Source organism: Anopheles ziemanni, chromosome X, assembly GCF_943734765.1.
Source record: "Anopheles ziemanni chromosome X, idAnoZiCoDA_A2_x.2, whole genome shotgun sequence".
Classification (NCBI taxonomy): Eukaryota; Metazoa; Arthropoda; class Insecta; order Diptera; family Culicidae; genus Anopheles; species Anopheles ziemanni.
The window spans coordinates 11,945,915-11,961,062 of record NC_080707.1 but is presented as its reverse complement, the minus strand read 5'-3'; the positions used below and the strand labels follow the sequence as shown (position 1 = coordinate 11,961,062).

Here is a 15,148-nt window from a genome sequence, read left to right as displayed (position 1 = left end):
CCATCGATGGATTCCACTTTGACAGAAACAAACAACCCTGTTGGCTTAACCTATTGTGTTACAGCAATGTTGGTCAACCGCCTGCTCGGCATGGAGTTGCAGATTTTTATAAACAATGAAGCGTATTACGTTCTTTATAAGATATTTTTGCGAAATAAAAAATGACATGTCCGGAGAAATGAGACATTGCAGCCGGAGTATTTTCCGAGCAGATAGACGGGGGTTTGGTGCTCGTTGTGAACATACTGTTCGTGCTCGTATGATAAGTGTGGATTTTTGGCAAACCGGTAATGCTGTTACAACAGCAGTTGCTTTGTATATGCACGGTCGCAATGCACAGATGGCAAAGGTGCACTGCAAATTGCAGGAAGTCAATACGTAGCTGTAATATAATGCAGATTTCACCCTTAAGAAAACCCCAATACGAAATCCGTTGCCCCAACAGGTACGACGCACGCGCCTTCGACAGCTACACATACAAACTCGGGCAACTAGGCTAAAGGCAAAATGTAAACATCGCAGTTTAACGTTGCTCACCTTCCCGTTTTCAGACGAATTGTCGGTGAATAATAGTCCCGTCGTCGGTTGAGCTGTCGAGTCACAGCTTATAGTTCATGGTGCTTCAAGGGTGGCAGTTTCGCAGCGTGATAAGCATCCATAGTTTCCTCGTCGCACCATCGATAAAAGTCAAGGCGAAAGAAAGGCCGGGCGCACACTGTTTACTTGTACGGTCGACCCGTCCAGCTGACTAACCTGCAAACGGTTGCACGCAACCGTCTTATTCGAGGCGCGACTGCTGTGTTGTTCGCCCAACCTGCTCCGCTGTACGCTCCAAAGGGCTAATTTGATGTGACGGTTGCCCTTCCCGACTGGCGCGGAGTTTCGTTTAGCGCGCGCACTCGGTATGTGCTGGTGTAGGTGCGTTGCACACCGTGCGTCACATTGTCGCAGGATTCGCGAAAACCTCCCGAGCCAGCGGCTGGCACGCATCGAATTTAGATTGCAGAAATCAAGCTGAAAATACGGCAGACAAAGTACACCGTCAAAGAAACGACGCCACATCCTTGTGACCAGTCGTGTCACCCACCCCTCCTTCCGTCCGCGGCACACCTCTTCCCATCGTATTTCGACAGGTGTGTGTTGGACACGGTGGAAAAACACACTCGTTTCTTTTTTCAGCGCCCTGTGGCCGTGTGTTTGTTGTGATAAGAAATAAACATTATCATTCCTACCGGGGACGTACCTTGCTGGACCGCGCCGTAGTGTCACCCCTCATTGCGGCGTTTGGGGAACGAAATTGTTTCGAAACTTGTGCCTCGCTAGACACAGCCAGTGCACAGACGAAAAGTGCATTCTACGACCGCGCCACCGTGTCCTAATTCGGTGCACATCAGTGCGTGCGTGCGTGCGTCGTGTACCCGTGTGTGTCTGTCCGTGTTTGAGTGAAGAAAGAAGCCCTAGGATTTATCAGCCAAATTTAAGTGTTGTGACGAAGTTTTCCGTTACAAAAAAACACCAAAGAGTGCAACGTGCGGTTCCTTAAGGTGGTGGAAACAGTTGAACGCCATACGTAGATACTTTGTTGTGCCGGGTAATTTCCACACAACAATGGGTGCACCATGTGGTGCAATGGCGCCGGAACAACGGAGGCCGGAATTCAAAATATCTTCCAAAAGGCACCGCTATTCGATTGGCCTCGTGTTCCTGTGCGCGTCGTGGCTGCTGTCGGCCGAGGCAGCTGAGGCTCCGGGCGGCTACGAGCCATTGAAGGTAGGTGCGACGTCTCTGCGGCGGTAATTAGTGGACCACTAAAACATCCAAGTATGACGTACCTATCAACCGAAATGCTATCAACTATGCGGGCTTTTATGTGCATCCATGGGATGCCTACTTCCCATGCCTAAAGACATCTATAAACACCCACCATTACGACTATCGTGTTGCGACCATCAACAACAACCGCTCGGGAAACAGATGGATAATCTTAAAACACCGAGAAATGGCTGCCATTTAAATCGAACATATTTTCCTATATTTTAGACAAGAAACAGATATTCTCGAGCTTTCTAGACAATAATACATTTGGTTCTGTTTGCCTTCAGGAAATCACAACATATTGCACGCAACATTGTAGAAAGGGAAAGGTTCAGAAAATTCAAATTAGTTAAACTTTGTAACACATTACGTTCCATCTAAAATTTCACTTAAAACAATTATTTAAGACCTCTTTAACTTATTTTCCCTTCGGTCCAGTCGCCGGTCGTTTCCATTCGTGAGTCATGTGTTTGTTTTCAACGTCACCTCACGGATTACAGCCAATTCTCTGGCAGCGATAGCATTTTGATAGCATTATTGATAAGCCACAAAACTTTCCGAAGCGCCTTAACGACTTTTTTTTCTTTTCTCCTCCTGGAGGTTCTTATCTAGCTGGTCTTATTGACTTTGTGTGTGGGTATGTTTTGTGAACACTCATCGACCGCGATACTTTGGTATTGTTACTTGCAAACTGGTGCAGACGATTTTCTTTGTTCGAACTAATTTATTCATGGGACTCGCACGAACGCAGCTGCACATTTAATTTTAACTTCGAATAAATTATCGTTGATTTAATTTTTTACCCACTATACCATGTTTTTATACATTGTTGCAAAACATTGAGTTTGCATATAATCTCACGCTTGCTCTTTTTTATTGGTTTCACGAAAGCTGCATCGATTGTGATCGTTCACTATTCCAGCATATTACATTTGATGTGTATGTATAGTGAAATTACGAAAACCAGAACATGTTTCAACACGATTTCTGTGAAAATAGCCCGCTGCTTTTCTATTCTAAATTGGTTCTAATTTAAATTTGGCCTTATCGCAAAATTAAATGTTTATTAATCTTTTTGCTAATTATGTCTCATTTTCATTCCTATCGTAATTCCATTGGTCTCGTTTAGCGCACTTCAATTAGCAAAGAACTAAATGTTGATCGTTTTGCATAGATTTCCGGTAATGTTTTGTTGCATTTTCAAATAGTGCCCGTCAAAGGAAGCCTTCGTTGTTGTCCACAAGCAAATGGTGCTGATTGTGCTGATGACTAAACTTATGTTTTTATGTTTTCTTTTTCTTTTCGCGATGGCCCACCGGAAGCTGAACGGAACGAAGTGCACGGTTCGCGAGCCGCTGTACAACCATACGTTCGATTTTAGCTCGCTGAGCTCCGACCTGCAGCACCACGTCATGTCGGATGAGGAGAATCCCGAGCGGTTCTTCTTCAACGTGTGCGACGACTCGGAGGCCTTTTTGAAGCAGGCGGGTGGCAATGTGTCGCTGGGTCGGCAGCCGGCGTTGCTGTTCGACGAGGGCCGCATCCAGTTCCGGTTCGAGGGTGCGCCGTGTGGCACGACCGGTAGCGTCCACTCGCTGGAGATCATACTGATCTGCCGGTACGAGCACAATCCGGACGAGCTGCGGGTGGTGCCGTACGCACCCGGCAGCTGCCGGTACTTCATCTTCTGGGACACGCCACTCGCTTGCCTGCCGTTGCCGGACCCGGTGCGCAACAACAACTGCACGGTGCAGGACGGCACGTACGAGTACAGTCTGCTGGAGCTGGGGCGCGAAAACCACGAGGTGCACCTCGCCAACGGCTCCAAGTTCATCCTGTCCGTGTGCAAGCCGGTCCACTACAGCCACGAGGCGATGTGTCCGCCCGGCAGTAGCGTATGTTTTGTGAATGCAACCGAACCGGTTCGCGCGCGCCGGTACCGTGACTTTGGCCAGGCCGTCGCGAACCCAACGCTGAATGCGCAGGGCGTGCTGGAGATGCGCATGCGGTCGGGATCAGAGCAGGGGTGTGGGGGCGAGTCGCGGATCGTGTTCCGGTGCGGTTCAAGCCCGGACGTGGTGAAATATCTCGGCCAGAAGAACTGCACGCACGAGTTCGAGTGGAGCACGGAGCTGGCGTGCCGGAACGTGACCCGCTCCTGTGCCCTCAACAAGCTGGTCGATCTGAGCCCGCTGGCGAACCGCACCTACCCGGTGACGGCGGCCGGGAACAATCACACGTACGAGCTGGCCGTGTGCAACGCTCCGTCGCTCGGTTACCGCTGCGATCCGTCGTGGGGTGCCTGCGAGACACACCCAGGCAATGGCACGCAAACGACCTCGCTGGGACTGCTGAACGACGAGCTGCATTTCGACAAGAACCCCTACCTGCAGTACCGGTCCGGGGCGGGTTGCACGGCGAATGGGACCCACTGGGAGACGCGCATCGAGTTTATCTGCGACAGGACACGCTCGCAGCCGCTGGTCGTGGTGGCCGAGGACAGCGACTGCCTGCTGGTGGTGCACTTCGTGACCAGCTACGCGTGCCTCGGACAGCTCGATTGCGGCGCTTACAATGCCTCCTCACCGGACCAGTTCATAGACCTTAGCCCGCTGGTGCGCTCCGACGGCAACTACGAGGCGCATCTGGGGCCGGGCATCCCGAACACGCACCGCTACTTCATCAACGTGTGCCGCCCGCTCGTACCACAGTACGGCCTAAGCTGCCGGGGCGGGGCGGCCGCCTGCGAGACCATCTTTGACGGGCAAACGCAGCGCAACGAAACGACGCTCGGCTACCCGGAGGTGCAACCCGTCGTGGTCGGTGACACCGTGCTGCTGAAATACTTCCACGGTGAACCGTGCCGTCACGATCCGCACACCAACCTCTCCACCAGCATCACCTTCCGCTGTGTGCCATCCGCCGGAGCGGGCGAGCCGCATTTGGTCGAGATCGCCAACGAATGCCACTATCGCTTCGACTGGCCCACGTCCGTGATCTGCGGCCCGACGCACAACACCACTCCAACACCTCCACCACCGACGCCGCCTGCTTCACCGACGGACATTCGCTTTGAACCCAAGAATTGCAGCTTCTACAACCCGACCACCGCCGTCTGGGCGAACATGAACGACGTGTTCGTCGGTACCGAAATGGGCGACCTGTGCGAACGGAGCCCGGTGGCGTCCATCGATGGGCGAACGCCGGACGCGCTCGATGTACACTTCAGCGACCAGGACGCAACGAGTTGCCGCGATTCGGGAGGTAAACGGTGGGGCGGGCACAATCGCATTAACATCCGTAACACTGATCGGCGTTCTATCTCACCATATGTTTCAGGCAAACGTTACTACAACATCACGATCACGTGCGGGGAAAATAAGTCACCGGAACGAACTGCGGTAAGTAACGGTATATTACCTTCAATGTTGCAGCTAAACCGTTTAAGTTACGTCAAATTCATAAACCCTGAAGGTGAGGTGGTGTCATGCATCTTCTTTGATCATATTTTTTCCACCACCAATGACTCAAATTCAAGAACAAACTATTTTGGTAACGGTAACTCATTTTATCAAGCCATTGAGGCAAATGATAAGTCTATGCCATTCGTCATTTTTACTCATTTATTCTTTGTTTGAAAGTAGCTTGATAAGTTGAAAAGTATCGGTAGAGTCACAGCCATGCCTGTTATTTCCCGTCTGCTCTGTAAGTATTGAAATCAGCAGGCCAGCAACGATAAGCAGTTTCATTTACTTTTTTATCTTAAGGCACGCTTACATTTTCACATGCACGAGAAACTTGGGGGAAACGATTTTAAATGAAGTACAACATTGAAGGCATATGAACGTTATTTGTACTATTTAAAAAAAACATTATCGCTCCTTTATCATATAAGCGATTACCGTTTCACGACTGTTGCCCATCTGGCAAACAAAGTATTGTAACATAGTTTCATGGGGAACTGTTGTTTTGGTAAAGTTTTGCTTCACGATGGAATTGGGTGACTATTCTATTTAAAACAAAGGATCTTTTACACTGTTCTCACAATTTTCCTATTTGTTACCATTAGATTGTCGGTGGAAAGCAAACAAAAATAGTTTATAAAACACATCAAAATATATTTATTAACTATATTTATTCGTCAATACGATAAAACGGTCAATATAGCACTATCGCTCTGCTGAGCCTGGCAGGATGTTGTCATACTTGCATCCGCCCAGTATTATTGTACTGAGGGTAGGCGCCTCGTTTCTTTTCAATGCAAATGCTGGCGGAACAGTTCGTTTCATTCCTGATGCATCATCAAGTTTCCTTCCTCCGTCTAACAAATTTGTTCCCATGACCTTCTGAAAAACAACATTAACAAAACAACATCTAACGTCTGTTAGCAGAAGTTAACAGTAATAATTCGATCCCTCGATCCATAACCCTTTTCTAATTCTATAAATGTACACAATTCCTTGCCAAACTTTTCTGGACTATTTCTTGTTTTTAATTATTATCTGGACTTGGGTGTACGGAGGTAGCTCTCTCTCTCTCATGTGAGAAACTTATATAAGTACTCTAACTGCAAAAGTAAACAAATCGCGCGTTAACTCTTTTTTTTGTTGGACGATGAAGTATGGCGAAATGTGGTAAAATGGTTCGAAATGGCAAAAAGGAGTGCCAAAGTGTCGCTAGAACCGCTGACGGGTCAAACACTTTGTATAAATCACAAATGTATCCGACTATTTTGTTGCACAGACAAGCTTTTATTTCTCGACATTGCTTGACGCGTTTAACGCGTGTGTCTAAACTGTTTTCTCTTCTGTGCCTTATAAATTTAATTTTTTTATGATTGAGTTAATCAGATCTATGGAAGTTCGGTTAACAGAATAATCGAAAATATAAAAAGAAGCGTATTGTATTCATATCTTGTACACGTGATAATAGTCTAGAGTAGTAAGAGCGGTATTTGATATGCTTCATTTTGTTCTGCTAGCTAACCTATGACATAGCGTATTCTGGTCTTCCATTGCAAAACATAACGTTCTTGCATAGAAGTAGCGACACAAGCGAAGGCATTCTTAATATTCTCATGACTAAAACTGAGTATATCATCCCTTTACCATCCGCATCAACTATCATGTGGATGTTCTCTTTATTTCTATGGACGCAGCGTGGATTAAGAAGTGTCGTCAAGTGGTTTAAAACGGCACGCTGATTGCCCAAATTCCACTGATCGGTCAATAACATAGTAACAATCACATGGTCAGACATGTTGACCTTAGCAAACCTAGCCTTTCTCAGTGTTTCGCGGCTTCTGGTTTTCGCGTTTATCTAATGCTGTTTTTTCTTTTGTACCTCGTGAATTTGAATATTTTTCAATGTATCAGGAAAGGCTTTCTACAGAATAATGGAAGCTGTTGGTTGCACCGTATAGAAGTGTTGTTTTGTAGAGTACCAGTTTTAGCGAGCGCGTCGTGTATCGTACGTTGAACACGATCCAAAAGTCTAGAGTAGTTTTAAAGGTATTTGTAAGCAATTGAAATGTTTTTCGTTTTTGTTCTGACATATCATTGGACTTATATAATAATCTGGTCACCCATTGCAAAACAACATGTTATTACACTAAGGGGGGCGATATAAGCGAAGGCACTGTTATGACTAAAACTGCGTATATCATTCCTTTCAAAAGTAGGAAAAGTACGCACTGAGATTTCCTGTTGGGTACTGTGATGTACCGGAGATTTCCTACATTTTCATTGTGTTTCGTTGCTTTCTGAAAGTTCCTGTTCATTGTGATTCAGTCGCCTTGGTACGAGCAGTGCCGCTCCGTGTGAAGCAGGCCAGGGAGTCACTCGGGAGCGTGTAGGTCTAGCTTGGTGTTGCTGATCGTGAAGACGGGCGTCGCCGGCGTCGATGCGTAGAGCTTGGCCAGCGGGCCATCGATTTCCTTTACGACGTGCTCGATGGGTGGAGTGCTTTCCTGTGTCGGGGAAGCGTCCCCATCTCCAGCTGGAGCTCTACCGTTTTGGAGAGTTTTGATCAGTTCCAGTTTGTCCATCGTGGCCATACGCATGTTGTTGTTGATCTGCCTACCCTTGACGCGGCCCGGATGCGGCATGGCGTAGCGCAGCTTGTCCCAGAACCATGGGTCACCCCACCGGACGTAGGTGTTCGTCCGGAGGTACGCGCGCAGCTCCGGGTCGAGGTCTTCCACGTTGCCGATGTCGTCGTAGACGATGGCTATCACCCGGTTGCGCTTGTCCTCGATCGACTGCAGGTAGGCGGTTTTGAATTCCATCTGGCCCCAGACCGATTCGAGATAGTTTGTGGAAAGCACGATGATGGTGCGCCGCGATTCTTCCACCGCTTTGGTGATCTGTGAAGCAAGAGGCGAGGTCGATTAATATTCATTCGTTTACATTCGCTAATGTTCGCCCCTGTTTTGCCCTTACCTGGGTGGATATCATCTCGCCCGGCATAAAGTCCCGCACGTGCCAGCAGACCCGGAAGTTCATCGGTGCGTTCTCGAGCTTCGGCACCAGGTGCTCGGTTATGAAGTCCTCATCCTTGTGCGAGTAGGACACGAACGCGTCGTACACCTTGTCCTTGTCGAGCTCCTCCTCGCTCGTCAGCCACTGGAGCCAGTTGTGCGTGAACAGCCACACCTTCACCTCGTGCTGGTAGCGGTAACCGAACGATACAAGCACCACCGCAATGGCAAAGAACACCGCCACGATCCCGCAGATCGCAGCAACCGCTTTCCACTGGTTGTCGCACAGTTCGTTCTGCAGGTTCATGGTGATGTTCTGGCCGCTTTCGCACTGCATCGCCTCGAAGTCGGTGATGCGAGTGGAGTTCGCTTGAACGAAATTGAGCAGCTCCGCGCCGCACGCACACTCCCAGGGATTGGCTTTCAGATGAACGTTTCGCAGAAGCTTCAGCTGCTGCGCGACTCCGTCTCCGAAAGCCCGCAGTCGATTGCCGCTCACGTCGAGCATCTCCAGCTGGAACGGTAGATTGCTAGTCTCCAGTGCATCCAGCCGGTTGTTGCTGACATTCAGTCGATACACCGTCTCCCATGCCGACACCGCGGTTGTGTCGGGGAGTGCATCGAGCAGGTTATCCTGCAGCCGCAGATCAACGACACGGTATTTGTTGTCCTTCGGTGGGTGCAGCGTCGGCACCGTGGTTAGGTTGCGTGCAGAGCAGTCCACCAGCAGCACACGATCCTCCGGTCGGATCTGGCAGTCGCACTCGGACGGACAGCTGCTTTCGGTATAATCGCACGTCAGTGCCAGCGGTGGCACGTCGCTCACCTTCGTCCGCTGGAGCACCGTTGGTTCATCGCACCTCAACTCGTTCACTACGAACCGTGGTTCTTTCTTCAAGAATGCCAGCAACGCGTGCACATTGCAGTCACATCGAATGGGGTTGTTGTTTAGGATGATCTGCTTGGGAAACTTTTTCGTGGACACGTCGGAAACTTTCACGCTTCGGATCCGATTGTTTGCCAGGTTAAGCCATGCAACGTTTGCACTGAAACTGAGTTGGGCGAAGTCCAAGCTCTCGATGGCGTTGTGCGACAGATCAACGGTGTGCAGGTCGGCCATGTAATCGTCGAAACCTTTGAAAAGCTTCCCAATGGCGTTATGGGACAGATTCAGGATGGTGATCTTTTCCAGGTTCAATATCGGTGTATACCAACCCACCAGGGCTATACCATTTTCGTACATAACGTTGTCGCCGAAGGAAAGGTTGTTGTGGCTCAGGTCCAGCTCGGACAGCGTTTGGCCATGCGCCATGAATGCATTCTTCTCGATTATTCGCAGCCGATTGTATTCGAGGTGCAGCGTGTTAAGTGCTTTCAGATTTTCAAACACTTTGCTAAAAGGCGAAAAAAACATAGAAGAAAAAACACCTTATTATCGCGTGCTGACGTGAGCTTTCAAAAATGTAAACGCCCATTTATCCGCGTAATCTTTGTTCCCGGAGAGGAACTGGTAAAGGAATGAATTGAAATTGGCTAAGGAATGAATGGAAAAGTCTTACTCGTTCAGGCTGGTCAGCCGGTTGTAGCCCAGGTTGAGGTATCTTAGGTGGCGTTGGTCTTTCAGTAGCGTGTCCGGCAGGTGTAGAAGTCCGTTGAGGGACAGATCGAGCGTTTCCAGCTGCGTAAGCCCAGCCAATAGGTTATCGGGTAGTGATGTGAGACGATTTTGTCGCAAGTCCAGCTCAGTTAGCTGGGGCACCTCGGTGAACATGTCCGCCGGGAGCTGTTCCAATTGGTTGCTGCGCATGGATAGCTGTTTCAGGTTAGGTAAACCCACGAAACGTTCCAGCCTTGTCAGCCCATTGCTGTAGATGACAAATTTGTTGAGCTGCGGTAGATTGGAGAAAAAGCCGGGCGCTAGTTCCTTTACGTGCGCGTTCTGCTGATACTCGAGCGTTGTCAAGGCTTGGAGCGGACGGAGCAAATCTGCCGGAAGGGTCGCTCCATCGTACAGCCGCAGATCAAGCCACTTGAGGTGTGGTATGTGCTTAAACAGATCGGACGCCACGATCGGGTGCTGGGTGACGTTCTTCAGCAAAAGAATTTCCAACGAATCGAGCCCCTCGAAAAGCACTGGTTCCAGTGGGGCACTGTCTAAGTTTTCCACGAAGTACAAATCCTTCAGGTGGGTGAGAGGGCCCAGCATAGAGAGCGTGTCTGTTAGCGAGCGATTCTCGGGAATGGGACATTTCGCTAATGTCAGCTGGTCGTAAAAATCCAGATCCTTTAAACTATTCGGCACCATGTCCGTGAAGCTGTACCCACTTTTGCAGCGCACAAGCAGGTGCTTCCTGGTTTTGATTAACTTTACCTCGAGGGTAAACCTCGGACATTCTACCTTTGTAGGGCTACATTCGTAGCACTCTTGTGGACAAATGACGCTCCCCTGCGCCAGCAATGCCATCAACGCAAGAAGTGGCAGGCAGACCTGCCACACTCCTACAACCATGGTGCTGTCTGGTAACTTGATGTTAAACTGCGATGCGTCCCAGAAAATCTACGATGCTTGGCTTGTGTTAAGTCTTGTTCTAATATTTAATAGTATCCACATCGATTCGATGATTTGTTGTGCCTAGAAAAAGAAGAAAAAAAAAATTTGCTAAACGAATATTCATTATAGATCTCAATTTTGTAATTCAGTGTAGAACAGATTTTAATCTTCTTTTATTTACTCTTTTACTATCACCGGCTGACTGCAAGGGTTATCGCAAACTGATTCCTAAACAGCTTGTTGGAAGCATGTCAGTGGAGAAACCCCATTCGCCAGGAGTCGGCAACTTTCCTCCATAATAATAATACTATAAAATTGCAACCAATTCTTAAAACGCTTGCAACCAATTCTTAAATCGAGTGCTACTAAGTATGGTTTAGGTTAATTTAATTTATTTAGCAAATAGTTCCTAGCAGTCGGTGTCGGAGAATTTACAGTAAAAACATTTCCACTTAAATTACAAGACCATGTTGAAAAACAATTGATAAGTTGGCAGTGAGAATTAAACAAATTCTTATGTTCTGATGTTTCAAAGGTAGAATACAGTTCTACAAACCAGGACCCTTTTGGTATTTTTATGAAACCTAGTATACACTTGTTCGCGGTGCTTGTGTATGGGATATATTTGATAATTGAACACTTGCTAGCTTGTATTTTTCTATCTTGAACATATCTTATATTTCCAAATGATTTAATTACTTCACATTTCAAGGATTTAAAAAAAATATGATCAAACTTTGGTTTACTCTAGTGAAATCATCCTTCAAATCATTAACAGTGAGCTGAACTTCTTGCTTTGTGGTGTGGATTTCGCCGTATTGTGGAGACCGTATGAAATCCGTTCCCGAACCCTGATAAGAGCGACACATTAACAGCAGTGCACAAGAAAAAAGCGGTGAAGATCGAACACAGAGGCAGCATCCTCGTCTCCGTGTGTGGGTGCGGGGTATTTGAGTTGATCGAGGAAAATGGCGGCAGGGTTCGCGAACTCGCGGCCGTTGTTTACGCTTCGCTGGGCACCGATGGTAGATGTAACACCACCACCCGCACGCACCGCGTGTGTGTGTGCTTTAGAATTACGCACATCCGATCGGTGCCTCTGTGACGAGACGACCTTTTTCGATTTTCGGTAGATCGAGCCAATGTGTGGCGGAATGATATTACCACAGCACCAGCGGTAAAGACGACACACACGACATCAAGTCTACAACGTCACAGGAACCGGTTTTGCCGTATGCTAGGCACGGAATTTTGCACGAGCGAAAGGTTGATCGGTGCTGATGGGGCAGACACAGATTGAATTGCGAATGGCGGTGTTCGGATTGACTTTCGAATGCACTGGACAATACTACACACTCGTTTGACCTACCTTTTCAGCTGACTGCCGTATGCGCTTTTGGCGCTGATCTCTATTAGAGGGTGATGACGGTGCCGTGCGCGTCACCACTTGGCAACGGAAATACACACGCGAGCGAGGCAAACAAAGCAACGTGCGGCGGACGACGGGTATAAACACAATCTACCGGATTGATAGGACGGGATTTTCCCATACGTCAATGCGACCGCAAGATGCCCGCACGACCTCACGGGTTCTCCAGCGCACACTATGCTCTATCGATCGCACCTCACTAATCTGAATCATGCGCTGCGGCGTATTGGGGCTAATGGTCCACCGAGGCGCAGCTCCGTGGCGTGAGGCTGCCTACATCTGTCACACGGCCGATGGCGGCCGATCGCCGTTCGTTGGGTAAGACTATCGGCGCTGCTCTTGCGCCGTGCGATGTGATCGTGTTCGTCTTTGCTGGCTGGCGATGGTTCGCGGGTTCGGACTTGCTCACACAACACCAGCTAACGAAACACACCACTACCAGGCGTGACGGGATGGGTGGGGATTTTTCGAATCGAAACGATCGCGCTGCGCTAGAAGTGCGTCCATCCAGCAATGCACGCGATGGCGAACTGACTGGCAAAGCAGCTTTCTGGCGCCCGTGGTACGTAACCGACGTCCGGACCAGCGCCCTGCTACTACGCGATGGCTGTGTGTACGAGCCGCATACACCATGCAGCATAGCGCGTGTGTGCGCGCGCTCTGAATTCCCCAGCCCGCCAAAGATTCCCTTCGTCGGCGGTGCTGTTGTGTTTTTTTTTGTTTTTAGATGCTTGCCCTTCGCTTCCAAGAAGAACCGTGCACCAGATCCGGGTGCATTGCTGCGGGCCGGAGGAAAGGCAAGCGTGGAGGGAGAGGGGCAATGTGGAAGCAATCGATTTTCCCCGCCAGGGGTAGCAGACCGGAATACATGTCGCCTCTCTCGATGTGGTCTGCACGCGACTTTGACTCGTGGCAGGTAGTTGTGCCCTTCCATCACAAACGGACACACACACACACACTCACGGATGGTTGCGGTCAATACGTCTTCGGGGGACGTAACGTCTCCAAAGTCAATTTACGACAATTTCCCAACAAACGGGTAATCTATGCTACGGCTATGTTGAATGACTCATACGTTCGGCATTAGAAAGATATAGATAGAGAGAGAGAGAGAGAGAGGGAGAAAGGAGGAAGAGAAGCAGAACCAGAATGGTTGAACCATTACGTGCAGTTGTAATTTTTGTTGCATGGTAATTGCAGTTTTATGCTCCAGAGGCAATCCATCAATTTTGCGTTGAGTAGCAACAACGTCAGCCGCTTCATAGATGATTACCATAGGAGCGTTTCGATGAATGCAGTTTTATTGTACACACTGGACGCCTGAATGCCTTACGGGCATTCATAAATATTATCTAGCAATCCGCAACCGCAAGTGCACTGCAACTATTTATGTAAATATCAGAGTGGCACGCGGAGGTACAACTTTGCTAATCAGAGTTTCTCGATAAATTAATTAAAGGCTCAAGCCGCCAGTGACTTTAAACCCGTGTGAGCAGATTTGTTTAAATGTGGAACCTTATGTGTTAATCTCGTTCTAAAAACAACATTGCAACGCTGTAGCAAGACGTAGTAAAATAATCCATTATCTCCTTCGGATTATAGGTCGTTGATTAATGCGTATTGAGGTTCTAAAGTGTAACTACAATTATCCTTTAGAATGTTTGTTTTTTTATTTAATATTACAGTTAAGGTTTGTGCAATGAAATGAAAGTATTTTATTTAGCAACACGAAAAGTATTCCTTGTATACTTTTAACTTCGGAAAAGGAATTAGTTGTTAGGGTTTTTCTAATGTTTTTAGAACAAAATGAACACGATTCGTACTGGCACCTGGAAGCGGGTTGAATTTTACCCCAGAAACAGGTTTGCCCCAGTCCCCGGCGGGTTGGTTCGATAAACAAAACAGGCTGAGCAGGGTTATTTCTGATCCAAGTCGTAAACGATAGCTTTACGACAGCAACGCGCTGGCGTAGCGTCAACCAAAACCGGAAAATCCTCTTCTTAAGATGATGGTCTCGGGCGTGCTCGATCGGTTTGCGTATCGTTACTTTGAAAGGCTTTTCCTTCGTTTGCCTTGCGGTTGGTGATTTTGCTGACCTTGATTCGTACTGAAGCTCTCTCAACTGCGTCGGCTTGGCCGTTGCTGCCTGGACGTGTTAATAGCTCATCAGAATGCATGCCGATTGTTGGAGCGCTGTAACGTTGTTGCACGGCATATGGCGCCATGAGTATATCTAGACAATCTCGGGAACGGTTGGCTGAGAGTCACGAACGAAGCGGACCCGATCACGTTGAGTAACGTTCGATGCCAATCTAACGGAAGCAAGTGGTAGTAAATAATAATTTTAAGTATCTCCATGCAGTATCCATCGTGTGCCGTCTCTCTTTTTACCTACCAGGCAACGGCGAAAGTCGCAGGCAACGGTGAGACGTAATTCCCAGGAATAGGTAAAAGTTCTTCCTGATGAAACACCAACATCTCAAGAAGTGTCGTACGTGATGGGTTTGACTTTGTTGTTCGACGCATTATGCCTCGGTGTCGGGGTCTTATCTCGGGTTTTCCACGCCGTTTGTACTTCAGCAATATTGGGTCGTTTCGTACCCGGTGAGGCTGGTTCTACAGGCAGGCAAATCAAAACAAAACCCTAGAAGAAACATAGCTGATAGCGAAAGCGGTTGAAAAACTTAACATCTGCATCTTGCGCCTCTGGTCACTCTCCAAACGCGGAAGCGGACAAAAAAAACCACAAGATTAAATCTTTCTGCACAAAAACCAGGCAAACACAACACCATGCTTCATGGGTTTTTTTTTGACACGATTGCGTATATTATTGTACTTACTACGTACTGTTTCTTATGTTGGTTATAATCTAAAA

At 48.2% G+C, this 15,148-nt stretch overlaps 2 protein-coding genes across 2 annotated transcripts; one reads left to right on the top strand and one right to left on the bottom strand.

Annotated features, from left to right (window-relative positions):
• Positions 1 to 1,629: 1,629 nt before the first annotated feature.
• LOC131291073 (cation-independent mannose-6-phosphate receptor) lies at positions 1,630 to 7,018 on the top strand. The gene is made up of 4 exons (XM_058320262.1): positions 1,630 to 1,770; positions 3,138 to 5,079; positions 5,155 to 5,216; positions 6,974 to 7,018. The coding sequence occupies exons 1-4, from the start codon at positions 1,630 to 1,632 to the stop codon at positions 7,016 to 7,018; spliced, it is 2,190 nt and encodes a 729-aa protein (XP_058176245.1).
• Positions 7,019 to 7,648: 630 nt separating this feature from the next.
• Positions 7,649 to 10,604, bottom strand: LOC131291072 (protein toll-like). The gene is made up of 3 exons (XM_058320261.1): positions 9,853 to 10,604; positions 8,256 to 9,687; positions 7,649 to 8,179 (listed from the first exon to the last, which is right to left on the bottom strand). The coding sequence occupies exons 1-3, from the start codon at positions 10,596 to 10,598 to the stop codon at positions 7,652 to 7,654; spliced, it is 2,706 nt and encodes a 901-aa protein (XP_058176244.1). The 5' UTR covers positions 10,599 to 10,604; the 3' UTR covers positions 7,649 to 7,651.
• Positions 10,605 to 15,148: the final 4,544 nt, after the last annotated feature.